Consider the following 21,876-nt stretch of genomic DNA (forward strand, 5'->3'; position numbering starts at 1 on the left):
GTCAGTTCGGGCTGTCTCTCGACCATTGCCGGCAGAAATGAATGGAAACACATGAACTATGAACCAATGGCTGAGGGGTCCCCACTGGATCAGGCCCTCCGAATGGGTGAAACAGTTGATTGGCTTGATCTGTTTGGGAGGCATCCAGGCAGTGGGACCAGATCTTGTGCTCATTGCATGAGTTGGCTGTTTGAAACCTGGGGCCTATGCAGGATTGTTTGACTTGGCCTGGGAGGAGGGTACTAGACCTACCTGGACTGAGTCTACCAGGTTGACCCCAGTCTGTGGGGAAGGCTTTGCCCTGGAGGAGATGGGAATGGGGGGGGGGGGGGGGCGTTGGGGGGAAGGTGAGGGGGACGGGAGGGGGGAGAACAAGGGAATCCGTGACTGATATGTAGAACTGAATTGTACTGCAAAATAAATTAAAATAAATTAAAAAAAAATAGGAATCTAAAAAAAAAAAAAAAAAAAAAAAAATGTTTAAGTAGAAGGATAAAGATGGAACCCAGTGAATTACAAAATGAAGGATGGGGGTCCTGAAAAGTGGAATAGGCCAGGCATGCTATAAAATCAAACAAACCAGCACTCAGAAGGCAGAGGCAGGCAGATCTCTGAGTTTGAAACCAGCCTGGTCTACATACTGAGTTCCAGGACAGCAGGGCTATGTAGAGTAAACTTGTCTCAAAAGAACAAGGCCGGGCGGTGGTGGCGCACGCCTTTAATCCCAGCACTCGGGAGGCAGAGCCAGGCGGATCTCTGTGAGTTCGAGGCCAGCCTGGGCTACCAAGTGAGTTCCAGGACAGGCGCAAAGCTACACAGAGAAACCCTGTCTCGAAAAAACCAAAAAAAAAAAAAAAAAAAAAAAAAAGAACAGCAACAAAAAATAAACATGTGGCAGAGAAAACATGCTGTGTACTTTAAAAAGTTGAACAAAATACCTTTATTCAACATTAAGCTACTGAAGTCAAGAAGAGTGAGTGAATACTACGGGAACATGAAAAAGATTGACATAGCTAAAGAGAAGCACACCAACAAGGAATGCTGGCAAAAACATATCAAACTTTTAATACACAGAATACAGAGCTTTCATATGATCAAAATATGAAATATGTAAAGCAGGGTCAGCAAGATGGTTCAGCAGGTAAAGACGATTGCCTCCAAGCCGACCACTTGAGTTCAATTCCCAGAGCTCATTACAGTTAAGGGAGAGAATTTAGCCCTTCACTTCTCCTAATCTACACACACACACACACACACACACACACACACACATACACACACACTAAATGTAATAAACAATTTTAAATGTGTAAGGAAAAAGTACTATAAGAAATAAAAACTGTGTAACAATGATCTTTATGAATCTCTTATTAACCAACTGATAAGCACTGTGACCTGACTCCAAAACACCAAACTGCTTATCCTCAATGATGGTCAGGGAAACAAAGATCATAAAGAATTATGTATCCTTATGTACCATCATAGGATCAAATTTAAGTCTGGTGACTAAGCATGAGTTTCCCCATCCTGTCACTCATAGGTCCAGTTAGTTTGTAAACATGAGTCACTTTGACCATCAAGTTGCACATCTGGCCATTCCCACAGCAGCCAAAAGAGCTGTCAATCAGGACGCAGTCAGATTACAGCCAGACTACAGAGGGAAAACTAGTCCGCTGTAGGGCAGAACTTCAGAGAAGATGCAGCAGGAAGAACTTGGGAGATGTGAACTCCTCCACTCATCGTCTGAGTGATGGATACATGATTTTATACATAGGTCTAAGGTTGTAAATTTAGAGATAAAATATAATTTTTTTAAATTGAGTTGGTAGTCAGTTGGAGACATTCCTTTTTCTCAAACAGCCATCATGTGTGACTCTGGCCCACGGCATCAGTGGTCAGGGTCCAGGTCAGGTAGGCACTAGGCACTGGTCCTCAGGGGCTGCAGCACTGCTGTCTGTGGAGGACACTGTGAGACCCAGAGTCACTGGGACTGCTTGTCAGGCCCACACATCCAGAGGGACAATGAGAGTTGTTCCCGACAGTGACCACAGGACTCCCTGACTGCAGCAGTTAAAAGCCACTCGGGCAGCTTTTGAGCCAGTGGCTCTTTAGCACCTGAAACAAAAGTGTTTCCGTGTTCCAACAGTCAGTGTTGCCTTGTTAGTATGTGCTGGCTGTACCAGCCCTGAATATCCCCTCAGCAAACTCGAGCATGTGCAGCAGGGCTCACGAAGAGAAATTTTATGCAGCCACTGACTCACCATGAGCAAAAAGAAAAAAACAGCATAAAAAGGGGGGATGCATAAATTATGGTGAGTTGAAACAGTGTAATGTTCAACAATAAGAAAAATAAACTACAATCAAAGGCACTGTGGATGACTGGAAAGATAGCTCAGCAATTAAGAGTACTGGCCACTCTTCCAGAGGAGCTGGGTTCAATTCCTAGAACCTAAATGGCAGCTCACAACTGTCAATGACTTCAATCCTAAGAGCTCTGACAGTCCCTCTGGCTTGCATGGACACCAAGCCCCCAGGTGCTACACAGACACAAATACAGTCAAAACACCCAGACACACACAATATATAAACAAAGGCACTGGGACCGATCAACAGACGACAGACACAAATGCAGTCAAAACACCCAGACACACACAATAGATAAACAAAGGCACTGGGAATGATCAACAGACGACAGACACAAATGCAATCAAAACACCCAGACACACACAATAGATAAACAAAGGCACTGGGACCGATCAACAGACGGAATTAAGGGGAGACACGTGGAAGGGTATACACTAAGAGTCTATTCACACAAACTTAGTAATAAACAAAACTAAACTATTAGATAAGTAGGCAAAATATGTAGTAAAATCACAAACTGCAAGGAAATTATTATCAGGGTGTAGAAGAGAAGAACTGGTGAGAGGGAAGTTGAGAGCAATTGAAATACCTTTAATTAGTCGTTATTTGTAACTCATCCTTACACAACTAGTGCACTATCCTCTACTTAATATACTGTAATAAAAGATAAGAAAAGAGCTAATTAAAAAAAATGTCTTGGTGCCAGCTGGGAACGATGAGTTTGTAGGTGAACTATGACAGCACAAATGTCACAGCAGGCGTCAGGCAGGGCTGTGATTGGACAACCAGCCAGCAAGAATGCTATTTGTTCAGAGTCCTCAGTACAGGACACAGAGCATTCTGGGGAGAGGTGAAAGGCCAGTCAGAAAGACACTTCCAAAACAAGCTGCCTAAGGAAGATGGGCACCAAGGGAAAAGTAAGTACATAACCTATGTCTGCATTTGGTTTCTGCTTCTGTTGTGTCTCTGCACTTTTGCTGAAGATGCTTCCTTCTGGGTTACACTTAAGGCCCAGCGATTTAAAGTCCACTAAAGGGTAGGAACAGTCCATAAGCTAGAAATCTGTTCTAAGGAAAAACAACTCTGGATTTGCTGAAGTGTCTTCTAGGGTACTCACATATTATTTACATGGTGGCAGGGGGAAAATTAAGTTGTCTATGTTCTAACCATCAATGCAGAGTATGTATTTAAAACACGGGAACGGATGGGACAAAGTAGATTGCAAAATGCTATATGTATGACCCCATGTGAGGACACTCAAAGGTTTTTCAACATTAAGGAGGAAGAAAATGATAAAAGTAGAGATGGATTATTTTTTCTTATTTGTATTTTGAAATTTTTTAATGAATGTACTTTGTATTTGTAATATAAGAAATAACAATTTAAACCATAATTAAATATTGCAAAGAACAATTGAGAAGCAAGTTTTCAAATGGTCAAAAAAAATTTTATCAACAGTACAGGTTGTAGTAAGGACAAAGGATTATAGACTTTCTTTCAATTTTACTTATATATGAAATTAAAATGTAATTTGAGACTGAAAAAATAATGTAGGAATTAACTATAAAGCTTTAGGCATTTGGTTTCTTTTCATGCACTTTAACTCAATTCTAGAACGAGAACAATTTCTATTGAACTTACATTCTCCTGATAAACTGACTGTGTAAGCCTCACTTCCCAGATAGCTTACCATCTGGAGACCTCAGTTAAACTCAAGTTAGTGGGTTTAGGATGGGACATTCTTCTCTAACAGTTCCAGAGTAACAGGTATACCTGTCGGTCCAATGACCACACTCCAGTAGTAAATCATACCTATGCTAACGACCTGGGCTCAGGTACTTTAGAGTACAAATGCCCACTGGCCATCTACCAAAACTGTAAGCCTTATAATAATTATATCTTCTTTGCTATAGAGATAAATATGTAGGCATGGTATTAGAATAAGTTTTCATATATTTGTTTCTTCAAAATATAAACATTACAATGGCTATAACATAGAAATTAACTTCTGTTAAGATCTTCTGAAAATATTGTAAGTATATGTGCATCTAGTCACAAACTCCTTTCTCATACAGTTATGGCATTGGCCTCTTTGGACAAAATCATCTTATTCTGTCTTTCCCTCCCTCCCCTCACCACTATTCTCTCTCTCACCTCTCTCCTTCCTCTCTCTTTCAGGTTATTACATGCAAGGCAGCCATTGCCTGGGAAACAGGCAGTCCCCTTTGCATTGAAGAAGTTGAAGTGTCTCCCCCCAGGGCTCATGAAGTTCGAATTCAGGTGAGTAGGGACTTTAGCTGAGCAATACAGACATGGCCCTATGGGCAGCTTTATTTTTAGATAAAATTGGTCATAGATGCCAATAGGAGGGATTAGGGCTGGGTCAGTATGGAGGAGTAGAGCAGAACCATTAACAGGAAGTCCAAAGTTATCCACTTTTCCTCTAGACCAAACTATCACAGGTTTGTGTGTGAGGATGCACGAAGAAGCCTCATGGACGAATCTGAAGAATCACATTGGGACAAGTTGAAGAGAGATTGGGACATTATTTCTCTTTACTACGGAAGATTTATTACTTCCACTTCACTTCCTGCAGTCTCCACAGAACAGAACAAGTCATGTAGACCTATGTTCTCCCCACTGCCTGGTATACATTCTCTCATCCCTTTTACCTTTGATTTTTCCTCTTCTAGAGACAGTATGACCAACGCTGCTTTTTTTCCCCAGCAACAATGAAAATTATAAAATTAAACTGGATTCCAGGAAGAAAGGAATAAAGTCTAGTAAATTATATATGACCCTTTTTTTTCAAACTATAATTCTTTTACTGAATACTCAGGATGCTAGAATGCTTCAAGATACCACTGGGCCTAAGAGCACAGCCACAAAACCACAACTCAAGTCTGTCTTGCTTTGTAGGTAATTGCCATGTGCGTGTGCCCAACTGACATCAACGCTACCAACCCTAAGAAGAAAGCTCTCTTCCCTGTAGTCCTTGGCCATGAGTGTGCAGGAATTGTAGAAAGCGTTGGGCCAGGAGTGACCAACTTCAAACCAGGTACTTAACCTTCTGATTTCAATGGACTAGAAATTCCCAGCCTTTCCTATGATGGCTCCTCATAACTGCCTTTGCTTTTTATGCTGTCTGGGCTTTGCTTACAGAGCTCATCTTTCCCAGAGAAACAGTGACACAAGCCGTCTGTCAGGGCATAACAAGGAAGCAGAATATCTGAAACCAGAACTGCCTCCTAAAATCCTGGAAATACCGCCATTTATTTACATAAACAGAGAAATTGTCATATAAAGCACAGGTATAGGGTTAGTGTAAATTGAAGCTTCCATGGCTTACAGATACTTCCTCCATGTGAAATGGAAATTTACTTTATGGTTATGTAGAGTGAAGGCTTGCAGGAGGCTTAAGGAAAAAGCATCACACACACGTAAATGTTAGTTGAAGTGTCATTTTGGAAGTTCCTAAGATAAAACACAATACCCTGAAGCAAGCCAGTGAGTCATATTTTATAACATATATATGTAACATATATACTATGTGCACAGAAACAGATTGTTCCCTCAAAACCTTCATTCTTGAAGGTGTGACCAGTGTCAACCTTTAGTCCTGACTCTGCCACTTACTAGCTGTGTGATTGGGGACAGTTATAATGTTTTTTGTGAATGGATTTGGATTTCTCTTTTCTAAAATGGCAGATGTGAGAAGTAAAATAATAACATTAGCAATGTTTTGACTGCCATACACTAACGTTGGTCATCAAAGAACCAAATAGGAACTGAATGGGGAGCTAGAAAATGTGGGATTTTAAAGTGAGTCAGAATGGTACAAAATGGGCAGTGATATAAAGTCTGTGCTCTACCTTTAGCCTAGCATGTCCCACCTCCTCTGTCCTACACGGATGCTCTCTATACACTCAATACAGAGTGTTTGAGAAGGCAGTAAACAGTCATACTCAAGAGACTTCAATGAACATATTCCCAGCCAGAACTCTGTACCTGCTAATACCAGTACAGGCTGTTACTTGGCTGCTGAGCAGATTAAGAAAGAAAAGAGTGCAGTACTTGAAAGAACCCACAGTCCTCTATTCTCCTGAAATACTATATTTTTGTTGAATATAAAATGTATAACTATAAAAAAGTGTGTTTTCCACTGATTTATCTGGGAGGAAGTTTTTTAGGGCTGGGAATCAAGCCTGAGACCTTACATAAATAGGCAAGTTCTCTACCACCAGTTCATATCATAGCCATGCTTCAGAAACTATGACTACATCTTAGGTACCATCTAACATGCAGCCTTTCTTTCTAGGTGACAAAGTAATTCCATTCTTTGCACCGCAGTGTAAAAAGTGCAAGTTCTGTCTGAGTCCTCTTACAAACCTCTGTGGGAAAATCCGGTAAGTGCCCCCTGACTGTTAATAAGAGTGTAAGTAGGTATGACTGTCTTGGACACACTGGCCAAACATAAATGGAGGTGAAAAGATGAGAACTTTCCCTTACTAATTCTACTTCTATGTGCCTATAAGACATTGTTCCAAACACACAGGAAGAGAAACACACTAAAATGTTCAATCACATGGTTTATAAGAGCAATAAAAAAAACCACAGGAGTGTCCTTCAGTGAAAGAATAGGTTTATCTACTGCTATATAGTAACATAAAGAAATACAATATAATGAAAATAGCTAGTCTTAAAATACACATACTAAGCCGGGCGGTGGTGGCGCACACCTTTAATCACAGCACTCGGGAGGCAGAGGCAGGCGGATCTCTGTGAGTTCGAGGCCAGCCTGGTCTACAGAGCGAGATCCAGGAAAGGCGCAAAGCTACACAGAGAAACCCTGTCTCGAAAAACCAAAAAAAAAAAAAATACACATACTAACCTAATTTTACACACATGTTAATAGAAAGAAGTAAGATGCTAAAGGATGTATTATATAGTGTGTCACAGAAAGACAGTACCAGGATTTATGGTTACATGTGTATGTAACAAACATGTAAACACATCACTGGAATGATAAATTCCAAGTTAAATTTGTATGTACTTCTAGGGGTGGGAGAATGAATAGGTAGAGGCACAGTAGTTTACTCCAGGGCCACACAGCTTCAGGTACTGAACTCAGGTTTTTCACACAGACACTGTGGCTCAACAGTTGTGAATCTTAATCACCTCAGACTGATTTTTTGTTTTGTTTTGTTTTTGTTATTTTTGTCTTTTCAAGACAGGGTTTCTCTGTGTAGTTTTGGTGCCTGTCCTGGATCTTGATCTATAGACCAGGCTGGCCTCAAACTCACAGAGATCCACCTAGCTCTGCCTCCTGATTAAAGACGTACACCACCACTACCCGGGCTCCTCAGACTTATTTTATTGAGACCATAGAAAGATGCATTTGTCCTGAATGCTGATTGAAGCTTGTTATTTAGGAAGTTAAAACCTGGGCTGGAGAGATGGCTCAGCAGTTAAAAGTGGTCACTAGTATTGCAGAGGACTTGGGTTCAGTTACCCACATCCACACAGTGACTCATAACCACCTATAACTCCAGTTCCAGGAGCTCCCTCTCCTGGTCTCTGTGGCACCTAAACACATGTGGCACACATATACTCACACACATACACACACATAATAGGCAAATCTTTTACAAAAATAAGTGAAAACCATATTACTCATATCCATGCCTCTGTTACGCTATCTACAAGAAGATACTAATGTCAGTTTGCAAGGCTGAATTAAAACTATACTTTTTGCAAATTATTAATGAAATGATGAATTTAGACAATGGCCATGAATTCTAACCGTATAAAAAGAGAAATAATAAGATGCAATGAGCCCTCCAGGTACATCACACCACCTCTGAAGTATTCCCCCCCAAAAAAATGTGAAATCTGAATCAGACATTTCAATAAAAACTTCTAATTTAAGAGGAAAGGCTGAAACAGAGAGTTGTGTTAAAACAGCTTTCAGTAGAACGACCAGCAACACTCGTAAGGAGAGAAACTCAGGACTGATGACTCCAGTTATCCACAAGGAAATTACAATATGGGAAATATAAATTTAAAACGACATCTTAATAAAATGCAATATGCTGACTTAAAGGAATCCTTTAGAAATATGTACTGAGATATCTCAATACAAATGAAATGATATGATGTGGGAGATGCGTATTGTGGAAGGTGGCAGGTGAAACTTGACTGGACAGTTAAGATGGAAGGTCACTGGAGTACATGGAGGATCATTGTACTAATCTATTTTTAGTTTTACTTGAACTTTCTATCAGAAAAAAAAAATGTGAGTTAACAATATAGCCCTTAAAAGAGCTCCTGACACACAAAAAGCACTCAACAGAAGTTTGTTGGTATTAACACTAAAACAGTTCAAAAATACTATGTATGATGTGAAACGTACCAAATTATTTTCCCAACTTTGCCGTTTGATTCCATAAAACATTCATGACAAATATATGATAACTGTGTCCTTTTCTTTTTCTAGGAACTTTAAATACCCCAATACTGAACAAGTGCTCATGGAAGACAGAACAAGCAGATTCACCTGCAAAGGAAAACCAATTTACCATTTCATGGGAGTCAGTTCATTCTCTCAGTACACTGTAGTTTCAGAAGCCAATCTTGCCAGAGTCGATGATGACGCAAACTTGGAGAGAGTTTGTCTGATTGGATGTGGGTTCTCATCAGGCTACGGGGCTGCCATCAACACTGCCAAGGTAAATGCTATGTTGTCTGTAAACAGAGGTTACCGGGAGACAATGTTATATAAAGAAGTTAGAATTGTCTTCACAATCTGGCTACATTGCTTATTGTCACTATAATTAGCTGGATCATTTATTGCCTCTGTGATTTTCTTTTTCCACGTACTGGGGATTGAATCCAAGGCTCTGCACCTGCTAGGAAGATGCTGTACCAATGAGCTACATCTCCAGTTCAGCCTCTGTGATTTTATGTGGGCTATTAGATGTCTCTAAATAATAGTTTCAGTAGTTGTGAGCATATTAAGTTGTATTGCATATATAAAACATTGGTTTATCAGGCTACATATACATGTGCCCTGATTTAAATAAAGTTCATTTAAACATGACCTCTAAATAAGAAACCCCACCTATCTCCATTTGGCCACCTAGCTTTCTCCCTGATTCTGTAGATTATTCTCCCTCAGTCAATAAGAATTTACCCATTTCTCATCCCCTTGTGGCTTCAAGAGAGTATGTTCTTGCAAGATGTGTTCCTGGGGTCCTATTAGGATTTGAACACTCTTGCAAGGCTGACTAGGTTACAAACAAAGAGAGAAGATAGTTTTAAAACAAAAAGATTTCTTAGGTGGATACTTCAGACATCCCTTAAGGACTCCAGCAAAGAAGTCCCATCTCTCCCTGCTGACCCCACTAGATATATTAGATATAAGTAAAGTCTATCACTATCTATGTAGTTGGGTTTTTCTTTGGGCCACCTGCTCACAAATAGTGTCATGGAGACTTATTAATTCCAAAAACTTGACCTTAGCTTAGGCTTGTCCTACTAGCTCTTATGACTTATATTAACCCATTTATTTTCATCTTCATTCTGTCATGTGGCTTATTACCTCATCTCTCCATACTGCCCATGCTGTTTCCTCTGCATCCAGCTGGTGAGTCTTTCTTCTTCCCAGAGTCCTCTCTGTCCCGGAAGTGCCATCTAATCTCTTCCTGCCTAGCTATTGGCCATTCAGCTCTTTATTAAGCCAATCAGAAGGTGCCTTGGCAAAGACACATCTTTACAGTGTAAACAAATATTCCTTAACATTTCTATCTATCTATCTATCTATCTATCTATCTATCTATCTATCTATCTATTTATCTATCATCATCATCATCTATCTGTAGCTCACTCATTCACTGCTCCCACCACCACCACCATCATCGTCATCATTATCATCATCATCATCTGTCTATCTGTAGCTCACTCATTCATTGCTCCCACCACCACTATGTCTACCAGGCTGCCCTCAAACCCACGGTCCTACTGACTCTGCCTTCCAAGTGCCAGAATTACAGGCATGAGCCACACCATGCTGGACTTCCACTTCGAATTTAGATTTTGATGGTTTGGGTTTTTTTTTTACTTTTCGTAAAATGTATTTATTTTATGTATTTGAGTATATTGCCTGCATGTATATGCACTATAGAATATATGTGCTTGTGGATCAGAAGAGGGCATCCAATCCCCTATAACTGGAGTTACAGATGGTTGTGAGCTCCCATGTGAGGGCTGGGAATCAAACCTGGATCCTCTGCAAGAACAGCAGGTGTTCTTAACCACTGAGCCCTCTCTTCAGTTCCTTGAATGATTTTAATTAACAGAAATTATATATGGAGTTCTGATGTTATGACATACAGACAGATATAATGTGATGTTCTGATAGACAGGCAGAGAGAGATAGATGGATGGATGGATGGATGGATGGGTGGGTGGGTGAGTGGATGGTTAAATTATAAAATAACATACCTATTTCCTCACAAAATTAACTTCTTATAATAAAAAACCTTTACCTGTATCTCCAGCAATATTTAAGTATAGATTAGCTGCTGATGATAGTCACCATTCTGTGTAAATTTCCTCGGATGTTTTTGGTATTAGTACTGAGTTGGCTGCATGGTTTGAAAATATATTCTCCCGTTTCATAGGTTTTCTCAATTCTGTTGTCTGTCTCCTTGGTTATGCAAATTATTAGACTGATATAATCCCATTCATCTATTTTTCTTTTGTTTCCCCTGCTTCAATTTCTTTTAGAGGCAGGGCTTCACTAGGAAGCCCACAATGGCCTTGTTTGATCTTGTGATCTTTGCCCCAGCTCCTGTGCTCTCTAGAGTAAGATCCAAGAAATCACTGTGTAGATCATGGCCATGAATACTTTGCCTTATGTTTCTTCTAGCAGATTTATAGCTTTATCTGTTGCACTTAAGTCTTTAACCCACTGTGAGCTGAATTTGTATATGGTATAAGAGTCAATTGGGCATGGTGGCACATGCCTTTGATCACATTGGGAGGCGAGGCATATGGATCTCTGTGGATTTGAGGCCACCCTGATCTACATAGTGAGTTCCAAGACAGCCAGAGCTATACAGAGAGATCCTTGTCTCAAAAAAAAAAAAAAAAAAAAGGAAGGAAGTCTAATTTTGTTTTGCATGTTATTATCGTTTTTTTCAGCAGAGTTTACTCAAAAGTCTGTCTTTCCCCGCTGCATAAAGTAAAAATGTGTAACATCTGTGCTCCTTACTAATTATGCTTCCAAATTAGTTGACATCAACATGTCCCATGGACAGATTTTATCTTCTCTTTGTGCTTATTCTGTAATTGAAACAGTTTCTAATACTCATCAGAAAATACTAATTAAGCTTTTCTCTGTGTCATATTTTCTGCCACTCTTCTAAGAATTTGTGCCAACTACATGACTTCTCTAACCATATTTTAAGTCAATGTAAGAAGCCCTTCATCAAGGACTCGGTATACATGAGTCCTCAATAATGCAGGAGATTAAACAAGCTTCTGCATTAAAACACTGGCTAGCCATGGTGGCTCATACCCGTATTCCCAGCATTCAAGAGACTGAGGCCAAAGGATCACCATGAGGCCAACACTGGCTAAATAATGACTTCCAGGTCAGCTAGGTCTACAATGTGATACCTGCTTCAAAACCAAACCAAGAAAGGGGAAGGGGGTTATAAAGTATTGTGTATGGTATAAGAAAAGCAAAACAGCACTGACTTCTGACGGAAGAATCAAGACCAGTTTCATGGAGAGACTGTTGTTTAAGCCAGGCCTAGAAGGATAGGATCTACTCTAAGGAAATGGGATGGAAAGTACGCTGGCTGGATTCAGGAAGAGGAAATTGAGACACAATGAGAGAAAAGTGCACCACATATGGCTGCTGTGGAAAATCATGGAAATGGAAATGAAAGTGAAAGGGATAGGAGTCATCAAAAATTTACCAAGTATGGTATCCCATGCCTGTACTACACAGTACTATATGGAGGCCTAAGCAAGATGATCTCAAGTTCAAGACCACTGCGGCCTACTAGTGAGAACGTGTCTCCAACAAGCAAATGAGCATCCTTCAGTTCCACGCAAAGATATTTGGATTTCATCCCACCTAAATAAAGTGACAGTCTGGAATAATCAAGTACAACCATTTATAGAAATATTTATAACATTTATAGAAATATTAATCGTCATTCAAAAACAACAGCACAGCAAAATAAGGTCCACTAGAACTATAGATGTCAATTTACCTCCCACCCAGTTTCAATGAGGGGAAAAAACAACTCCTTTAGAATGTGTGGGCTTTCTAATTGTTTTCTAACACCACTGAAGGGCAAAGTGAAATAAGGGAATTCTTTCCACTTCCGTTTTCTCCTTATGAACTGATAGCTTAATGGCCCTTAAAAACTTTTACAAACTTTGGTAGGAATGCATCTGTCTTTACATTGGCAGATTCTCACCATTGGATACATCCTAGCTTTATAACAGACATTTTTTAATTTATGTGTCTGAGTCATCTCTCCCTCTCCTATGAAAGAAGAAGCTAAGAGCAGCAGCTCTAAGTCATGCTGCACTTTTTCTGCCTGCAGGTCACCCCTGGCTCTACCTGTGCTGTCTTTGGCCTGGGCTGTGTAGGTCTTTCTGCAGTAATTGGATGTAAAATGGCAGGTGCTTCCAGAATCATCACTATTGACATCAACAGCGAGAAGTTTCCAAAAGCCAAGGCCCTGGGAGCCACTGACTGCCTTAATCCCAAGGACCTAGATAAACCTATCCAGGATGTCATCACTGAACTGACCAACGGAGGTGTGGATTTCTCCCTTGACTGTGCAGGAACAGCTCAGACCTTGGTATGTGCATTTCTCTCCCCATCCTCAGCAATTGCATCTTACTTCTAATATGTTCTTTAATCACCAAATAATAAGGGAAAGTGAGCCAAGTCTATTAACAGTAGATGTCCTTCCTCATATTAATATTTTCAAGGGTCAGAAAGAAAAGAATTGTCAACTATAAATTATCAACTACTCCCTCAGCCACTTTCCGTCCAAGCTCACTGCTCTGGCCTCTGTATTAGTCCGTTTTATGTTACTATAATAAACTACCTGTGATTCTGGTGCTTAAGAGAAAGTTTTGTTTTGCTTACATTTTGGAAACTGAAAACATCTAAACAGCACAGGGTCAACTCGGGTGAGACTCTCCCATCTGCATCACCCCACATGCAATGGATTGTGGTGGGAGCACGTGTGTCCATTAGGCCTCTTAAAGATCCCACCAGTTATCAACACTGCCACGCAGAAGACCAATGCGTGAATCCTTGCACAGTCACATCGAGTCCAAGTCACAGCATGTCCCAAACACCAGTGTGGCCTCTGAGTTCAGGTCCCCAACGTGAGCAGCCATGCCACTTATCTCCACGTGTTTGTTCTTTGGACATCTCTTCTTAGGAAGAAAATAGTATTTTCCAACTTTGTTTTCCATGATGATTCCAATTATTTCTAACAGGAAACTTAGGGGTTCCTTTATTTTTGCTTAGCCAGGGAAGTTCCCTGCCTCTATCAAGTCAAATAAAAAAGAGGATGAACCACCCACCACAGACAGGTCATCTCTGTAGTTTTCAATTGTCGTAGTGAGCAGCTTTATTTCTCAGGAAATAATCACCTAGATTGTACTTGCTCAAGATACTGATTTTATTTTTGTTTGTTTGGGGATGAAATGACCACAGAGTTTATCAGCTAAGTTATCTGTCTTTTTTCTTCTTGGTCCAGTAATGTGGGTGCGAAGCAGTTGTGATGTTTTTCCACGTGAGTGACACTGTCGTGCAGCCTGGTTACTAACCCTCCTCCTAGAGGTGGTTAAAGAAGTAAAAGCTGGAAGGAAACAGATCTTGTGCTGTTTCTTTCCCTGGGTCTTACCTGACTCGTGCACTCTCTGGAAGGGAATGGAGCCGGAAAGAAAGCCATTCCACAGCCACACACAAACCGCCTGACAGCAGCTAGCAGGTGGCAAAAGCTGGTAAACACTGGCTGCTACTGAGGACAGCACAGGGCTCTTCTCTGTGCTGTGTCCTGTGTTCTGGGCTTCCTGCCCTGCAGCTGCAGTGCTCATATCCATTCTGCACTTCCCAGGGCTCAGATTCTACAGTGGGAGGCGACCTACCAGCCACGTTGTTTTATTTGTCACAAGAGCTGGCACTAGACTTTGCCTTAGTTAGGGTTTCTATTGCTGTGATGAAACACCATTCCTCCATGGGGAGGGAAGGGTTTATCTGGCTTACACTTCCACACTGTAGTCCATCTTTGAATGAAGCCAGGACAGAAACTCACACAGGACAGGACCCTGGAGGCAGGAGCTGCTCAGCAATGTGAAGCCAACAAAGATTTTTGTAAAAGTATCACCCCAAAAGTTCAAAATCAAATTGGCCACAAAGTATGTGAACAAAGTTACACTTGTCTTCTATATGAGTCTCAAAAGATTTAAAATATTTATCTGTTTGCCTAATGGCTTCTACATGGAATGGTCTTCCACAATGAAACTTACATTTTCAATTCTTAGCATTTTTACATCAACCCCAGATTTACAATCTTCTCTGTCTCAGTCAATGATTATAGTTTATATCTAAATCTCTTGGGTTGCTCTTCCATGTGAAGACTCAGCAATCAACCAAATTCAAATCCACGGCCTCACCATCTCAACAAGAGCAGACATAACAGGCAGGATACATCCTAACTGTAGGCTAAAAAAGGTAGGGAAACAAAGTATAATTTTCTAGTATTTTTGCTCAGTTTTAAATAGCATCTCTCCATATTTATCCTTTTTTTTTTTTGGTTTTTCGAGACAGGGTTTCTCTGTGTAGCTTTGCGCCTTTCTTGGAACTCACTTGGTAGCCCAGGCTGGCCTCGAACTCACAGAGATCCGCCTGCCTCTGCCTCCCAAGTGCTGGGATTAAAGGCGTGCACCACCACCACCCGGCTTTTCTTTTTCTTTCTTTTTTTTTTTTTTGAAGATTTATTTATTTCTTATGTATACAGTGTTCTGTTTGCATGTATCCCTGCAGGCCAGAAGAGGGAGCCAGATCTCATTACAGATGGTTGTGAGCCACCATATGGGTGCTAGGAATTGAACTCAGGACCTCTGGAAGAACAGCCAGTGTTCTTAACCTGAGCCATCTCTCCAGCCCATTTATCCTACTTTTAAATCTAAGTATTCAATGTGTGCTTCTTCACCACTGAACAATGCTTGATGCTTCTCATTTATGACTCTGGCAATAAAACTTTGAACAAGAAAACATCTGGAGAGAGAAAAAAGCAGTTCACCTAGCAGGAGGTCAGGCCACACAGGCTCTACGGAATCATTTACTCTCTTCATACTTTTCAATATTTTGATCACAGGCCCAGTAAATGTTTGTGGTAGATTGCCAAACCATTACTGATTAAAGTTCATGCTCTACATAGTCTTCTTATTTCCACGTTCATGTTTCTCAGTATTCATGTTATACTTTGCGGTCAAACAATGGTATTTGTACAGGGTAAACTATGTCCCATTTCCTTTTAATATACTTTTGATACTATTAAGATTATTTTTTAAGGCAGATGTGGAGATGCACACCTTTAATCCCAGTGCTTGGGAGACAGAGGCAGGTGGATCTCTGAGTCTGAGGCCAGCCTGGTGTACAGAGCAAGTTCCAGGACAGTCAGGGCTGCACAGAGAAACCCTGTCTCAAAATACAAAAGAAAACAAAAAAGAATGATTTTTGTGAGTTTTACATGTAACAGAACACTAGAGCCTCAAGGTTCAATCACATAATGTGATGGCCTTCTTAACTTGAACCTATTATATAACTGGCAACATTGTACAAAGTTTCCCTGGAGCACTGTATATAGCCACACCAGAGTTCGTGTGTATTTTCTCTGCTTGCCCGGGTAATCTTCTGTTTGACATTTCAGAAAGCAGCGGTGGAGTGCACGATATTTGGCTGGGGATCATGTACTGTGGTTGGAGCAAAGGTTGAAGAAATGAATCTATCCACTGTGGACATTATAATGGGCCGTTCTATAAATGGAACATTCTTTGGTGGTCAGTGTTTTTCTTTATAGTTTTTCATTTTCCTTGCTAATATATGAAACTATTTAAGATAATTGAATTTTGAAAAGAATAATAATTTGTATAAACATTGAGTATACAAAAACTATTCCAATTTTTGAAAAGTAAATGAAGTTTGTGTGGAAATATGACTATGATTACAAATTTGAAATTGAGTTTAAGTAGCTGAGTTTAGTGGTGCTAGCCTGCAATCCCAGCACTCAAGAGCATGAAGCAGATGGATTGTAAGTTTGAGGTAAGCCTTCATATACTGAGTTCAAGGCCTACCCAAGCTGCATGACAAGAACCTATCTCAAAAGAAAAGAAAAAATTTCAAGAGGTATTGAAATAACCAATCAGCTGAAAGGAACAAAAGGGAAATTTTGTCTAATTAAGATAATTCTTAGCTAGAGTGGATAATAATCTTGAATTTTTCGTATGAAGAAAAACTTTATTAGTTATTTATTTACTTATTTTAGTTTTTTTTGAGACAGGGTTTCTCTTTGTAGCCCTCGCTGTACTGGAACTCACTCTGTAGACCAGGCTGGCCTTGTACCCAGAGATCTACCTGCCTCTGCTTCTGAGTTCTGGGATTAAAGGCATGTGCCACCACTGCCTGGTAAAGAAAAAAATTTAAATACAATAAATCCATAAAATTAAAGATGGAGCAAAGCTTAAGCTTAATGTATTTAAAGCAACCCAAATCTGACCCAGTAATTTCACCCCTTCAACAAACACACTTATCTAGATTTAAATAAATGAAAAAGGCATTGAACTAGAAGAGCACCAGCAGGAGGTGGGGCAGGTAACAAGAGCAAAAACTCGGGGAGAGTAGATATTTGCAAGGTATGTTACATACGTGTATGAATTCCATAAAGATGTCTTTAAAGGAGAAACGTTAAACTACTTCTGTACGTCAAATGACACGCCTTTCTTTATATGGCATTGTGGCCTAATTACAGGTTGGAAAAGTGTAGATTCTGTCCCAAACCTGGTTACTGACTACAAAAATAAGAAATTCAATCTGGACATACTGGTGACCCATACCTTACCTTTTGACAAAATCAATGAGGCAATTGACCTGATGAACCAAGGAAAAAGGTAAACTGCCAAGTCTATGACTGAGTGTCTTAGAAATCCTTTATGATTTTTTATTTATGTCATTTTGTTTTATGAGCACATGTGTGTATGTGTGTGTGTTCGTGTGTCTGTGTGTGTGTGCATATGCACTACGTGCATGTAGGTGCCTAAGGAAGCCAAGACAGGATGTCAGATCCCCCGGAACTAGAATTACAGGCGTTTGTGAGCCATCTGATGTGGGTACTGGGAACTGAAGCTGGCTCCTGTGCAAGAACATCAAACGCTCCTACACAGTGAGCCATCTTTCTAACCCCAACCTTTATGATTTTTATTTAATCTAACAACTAACTAGATGTCTCTTCTGACTCTCTACATCAAAATCACTAGATGTCTTAACAGATCAAATAGTAGCGGTTTGGAATTTCTGCAATACAGTGTTCTATGGTATGCAGTATACAGTAGTGGCATACACTGACAGATGTTTTCCCTCTCACAAGTGTTAACTCAAGCCAGTAGGTTCCTCTGGTCCAGTGTGCCTAAGTCTAGAATCATTTTCTGTGATTTGTCAAAGGGCTTTCATGGTCAGAGCCCTGTGCAACCACTGAGGTATGAGCAGAGTAGCAGGTATATACAGGACTTCAGCTCTCTCTGCCTTGCCTTATTCAGGGGCTCCTGTAAGATCCCTTTACCCAACAAGTTTAGCTGGACTGTGTCTCAGTATTGGTTCCTAGGTATTAACTTATAACAATGCTCCAAATGAGGGATTCCTAGAGGCTGGGGACTGGGTAAGACTGGGAAGAATCATTTTAGTTAATTTACAGCCTTCATTAATAGAAGCAAAGAGTGGACACCAAGAACAATGATATTTAAAAGAGAAATAGGGCAAAGAACTTAAAAGACATGGCAAAAAAAAAAAGAAGAGGGATAATTAAAGTGGAGGAGCCTAAATTAAAGTGGAAGTGATGGGAGCTGGAAGCAGAAGATAAACGCTGCAGAAAAAAAATAGGTCCATGGATTAAGGACTCAGGTTATTTCATGGAGAAGAGACAGGAGACAATATCCCAGTGACACGTACTTTCCCAGTTTTCAAACACATTAGTCACTCCATATCAAAAAGTTCAAGAAAGAGAGAAAAATGGTTATTTTTATAGCTATATTATGTAAATACAATAGATAAACCCTGCAATATCTTGTAAATCTCAATATGCCCACAGTATTTCTCAAGTTAGGAGTTGGGTTGGGAGGGCTGAAAAACTGGGCTTCATAGCTCCTCTACCACAACCCCTTTTCTCCTAAGTTCCCAGTCACAGAATATATCCACAAGACCTACTAAGTGGTAGTAGCCAAGTGAAAAACGTCACGCTGCATTGTTAGAAGATGGCCAAATCTCCCATATTCCACAAGGAATTTCTAAGCAACTAGTGGTTGAGCAGAAGCTTCGATATAGGTCTACCTGAGGTGAGTTTCATATTCCCTCACTGGCCCTGAGGGAACCACCTAACTATCTACAGATGGACAAGTGGCCATCGTCTATCTGTAGGTCCAGATAGACACATTCCACACAGGTACAGGAATCCCGTCTATCTGTAGGTACAGACAGACACATTCCACACAGGTACAGGAATCCCGTCTATCTGTAGGTACAGACAGACACATTCCACACAGGTACAGGAATCCCGTCTATCTGTAGGTACAGACAGACACATTCCACACAGGTACAGGAATCCCGTCTATCTGTAGGTACAGACAGACACATTCCACACAGGTACAGGAATCCCGTCTATCTGTAGGTACAGACAGACACATTCCACACAGGTACAGGAATCCCGTCTATCTGTAGGTACAGACAGACACATTCCACACAGGTACAGGAATCCCGTCTATCTGTAGGTACAGACAGACACATTCCACACAGGTACAGGAATCCCGTCTATCTGTAGGTACAGACAGACACATTCCACACAGGTACAGGAATCCCGTCTATCTGTAGGTACAGACAGACACATTCCACACAGGTACAGGAATCCCGTCTATCTGTAGGTACAGACAGACACATTCCACACAGGTACAGGAATCCCGTCTATCTGTAGGTACAGACAGACACATTCCACACAGGTACAGGAATCCCGTCTATCTGTAGGTACAGACAGACACATTCCACACAGGTACAGGAATCCCATGAGGGGTCCTCCTGCCTTCCTCACTACACAGACGAAAGGGAGTGATGAGAAAGCAAAGGGACACGACGACTCACTCCACAGTCCACCTAACTTCCATTTCCTGGGTAAAGAGCATGTGTAAGCATGGCACACTGCATATGCCAGCCTTCCTCAGCTCCTACTGTGGTGTCTGAGATAGGGTTTCTGTCCTTGTTTATACACATCAGGATGACTCAGGACTGCCATCAGTAGTTTTCAGAAAGCGGCATCTGAGTACATCAGCCTCTCTCCTTTAATGTCCTACTTTGCCATGAGTGGTGACTTCCCAACACTAAAGCCTCATTCCTCAGCTAGTACGCCTTAGTTCTTGACAGTACCACCAGCAACAAGGGCTAACTCTGTCATGTCAAAGTTCCCACTTTCCCCCAGTCTCTTAACACTGTCACAAACATTATTAACACCATGAATGGAGAAAGATGATAAAATAGAAGAAATGATTCTTAACAACGTGGGCATCTACTGAAAGAAGGAATGAGAATGAAACAAGAGAGGGGAATGAGGGTGAATATGGTCAAAGAATATTGTATACATGCATTAAAATGTCATAATGAACCCCGTTACTGCATATAAATAGTATATGTTAATAGTACATATTTCTCTAAAGAAATATAAGCTCAAACTCTAAAGTGAAAAGAAAAACAACCTTGTGGACTTTGGATAAATGTTCATATAAATTGTATTTATTGTTGTTTTATTATTATTATCAGCATCCGAATAATCCTGACCTTTTGAAGATGCAGAAGTAATTTGGAATATTATCTGATTGGATCTGAGTCTGTCTGGTTGACTTACTACTTCACAGATGAGCCAAAGAAAGCTATGAGTTTAAGCACAAGTTTACACTTCACACCTCAACTTAAATAAACTATAAATTGTATAGCAAGTGCACCTATAAAACATATTCAGATTTCCTATATGAAATAACTGATGCTAGATCTGTGGCTCAGGGGAACATCCCTTGCTTAGCATGTGAAAAGTCTTGAGTTCAAAGCCCAGAAAAATAAATGGATGAGGAATGAATAAGATACCTGGATAAATAGAATCATATGTTAGGAATTGTTTAAAACTATTTCTCAGTAGTAGAGGTGGAAAATAAAAAATAATAATAAGATTGGCTGTATGTTTGTAACTTCTTAAGATGAGGATGAATACATGGAATTTCATTATACTATTCTTTCCAGTTTCATCTATGTTGACAGTTTTCCACAATAAAGAGACTTTTTACTGGAAAGAAAACTGCAACACATATATTATATGTATATATGTGTATAAAATATTATTATATGGTTTATGTGTTCTAATAAACTATAAGCTATTCTTCTTAAATCTTTTTTATAATTTCTTTTTTAATATCTGTTAATTTCTCTTAGCCCCATTTTATAATCATTCATTACAATCATAAGTAATGGGATATCAAAATCTATACAAAAGAAAATGTTTAAAAGAAAAAATATATCTACACTCTCAATTTTTCTCTATAAAATAACTATTCTTTTGTCTGATAATTGAAATACACTATGTTTTGTGCTTTGCCGGACAATAAACTGTAATTGGCACAAACTGATGCTATTTTCTGAAGTCAACTGAAAGTAACGAAGAACAAGCAGGGCAGTGGTGGCGCACACCTTTTTTTTTTTTTTTTTTTTTTTTTTTAGTTTTTCCGAGACAGGGTTTCTCTGCGTAGCTTTGCACCTTTCCTGGATCTCGCTCAGCAGACCAGGCTGGCCTTGAACTCACAGAGATCCACCTGGCTCTGCCTCCCGAGTGCTGGGATTAAAGGCGTGCGCCACCACCGCCCGGCTGGTGGCGCACACCTTTAATCCCAGTTCTCAGAAGGCAGAGGCAGGTGAACTTCTGAATTTAAGGCCAGCCTGTTTACAGAGCAGTAATGTCTCAAAGCAGTGGCTCATGTTCCTGGTTGGTTGGTTTGAAACAGGGTTATGGTATGTAGTCTTCGTTGGTCTCAAAACCATGACATCGATCAGGCTGGTCTCAAATAAACAGGCCATCCTCCTCCTTGTGGCTAAGTGCTGAGATCAGACATGTATCATCTGTTCCTGCTTCTTGAAGACTGTTTTTTAGAAATAGAAGAAAATTG

General features: G+C 40.2%; 1 protein-coding gene and 1 long non-coding RNA gene across 2 annotated transcripts in view; one reads left to right on the plus strand and one right to left on the minus strand.

Annotated features, from left to right (window-relative positions):
* LOC128105083 (uncharacterized) overlaps positions 1–14,700 on the minus strand; it is a 42,833-nt gene extending 28,133 nt beyond the window's left edge. Inside the window, exons 1-2 of the long non-coding RNA XR_008216196.1 lie at positions 14,313–14,700; positions 8,943–9,108 (exon numbers count right to left, since the gene is read on the minus strand). This is a non-coding gene — a long non-coding RNA (uncharacterized LOC128105083). The remainder of the gene's footprint in view (positions 1–8,942; positions 9,109–14,312) is intronic.
* LOC128105079 (all-trans-retinol dehydrogenase [NAD(+)] ADH4) lies at positions 3,264–20,510 on the plus strand. Its single transcript, XM_052729925.1, has 9 exons — positions 3,264–3,281; positions 4,543–4,644; positions 5,284–5,422; positions 6,683–6,770; positions 8,861–9,092; positions 12,990–13,250; positions 16,344–16,473; positions 17,442–17,580; positions 20,486–20,510. Exons 1-9 carry the CDS (start codon positions 3,264–3,266, stop codon positions 20,508–20,510), a joined length of 1,134 nt encoding a protein of 377 aa, XP_052585885.1.
* Positions 20,511–21,876: the final 1,366 nt, after the last annotated feature.

Source organism: Peromyscus californicus, unplaced genomic scaffold (genome assembly GCF_007827085.1).
Source record: "Peromyscus californicus insignis strain IS unplaced genomic scaffold, ASM782708v3 Scaffold_9__1_contigs__length_137607984, whole genome shotgun sequence".
Lineage (NCBI taxonomy): Eukaryota > Metazoa > Chordata > Mammalia > Rodentia > Cricetidae > Peromyscus > Peromyscus californicus.

Coding starts and splice junctions, on each gene's coding strand:
- LOC128105079 (XM_052729925.1), top strand. Junction 9,093..12,989: donor CTGCCATCAACACTGCCAAG/GTAAATGCTATG, acceptor TTCTGCCTGCAG/GTCACCCCTGGCTCTACCTG. Junction 17,581..20,485: donor CTGATGAACCAAGGAAAAAG/GTAAACTGCCAA, acceptor TATTATTATCAG/CATCCGAATAATCCTGACCT.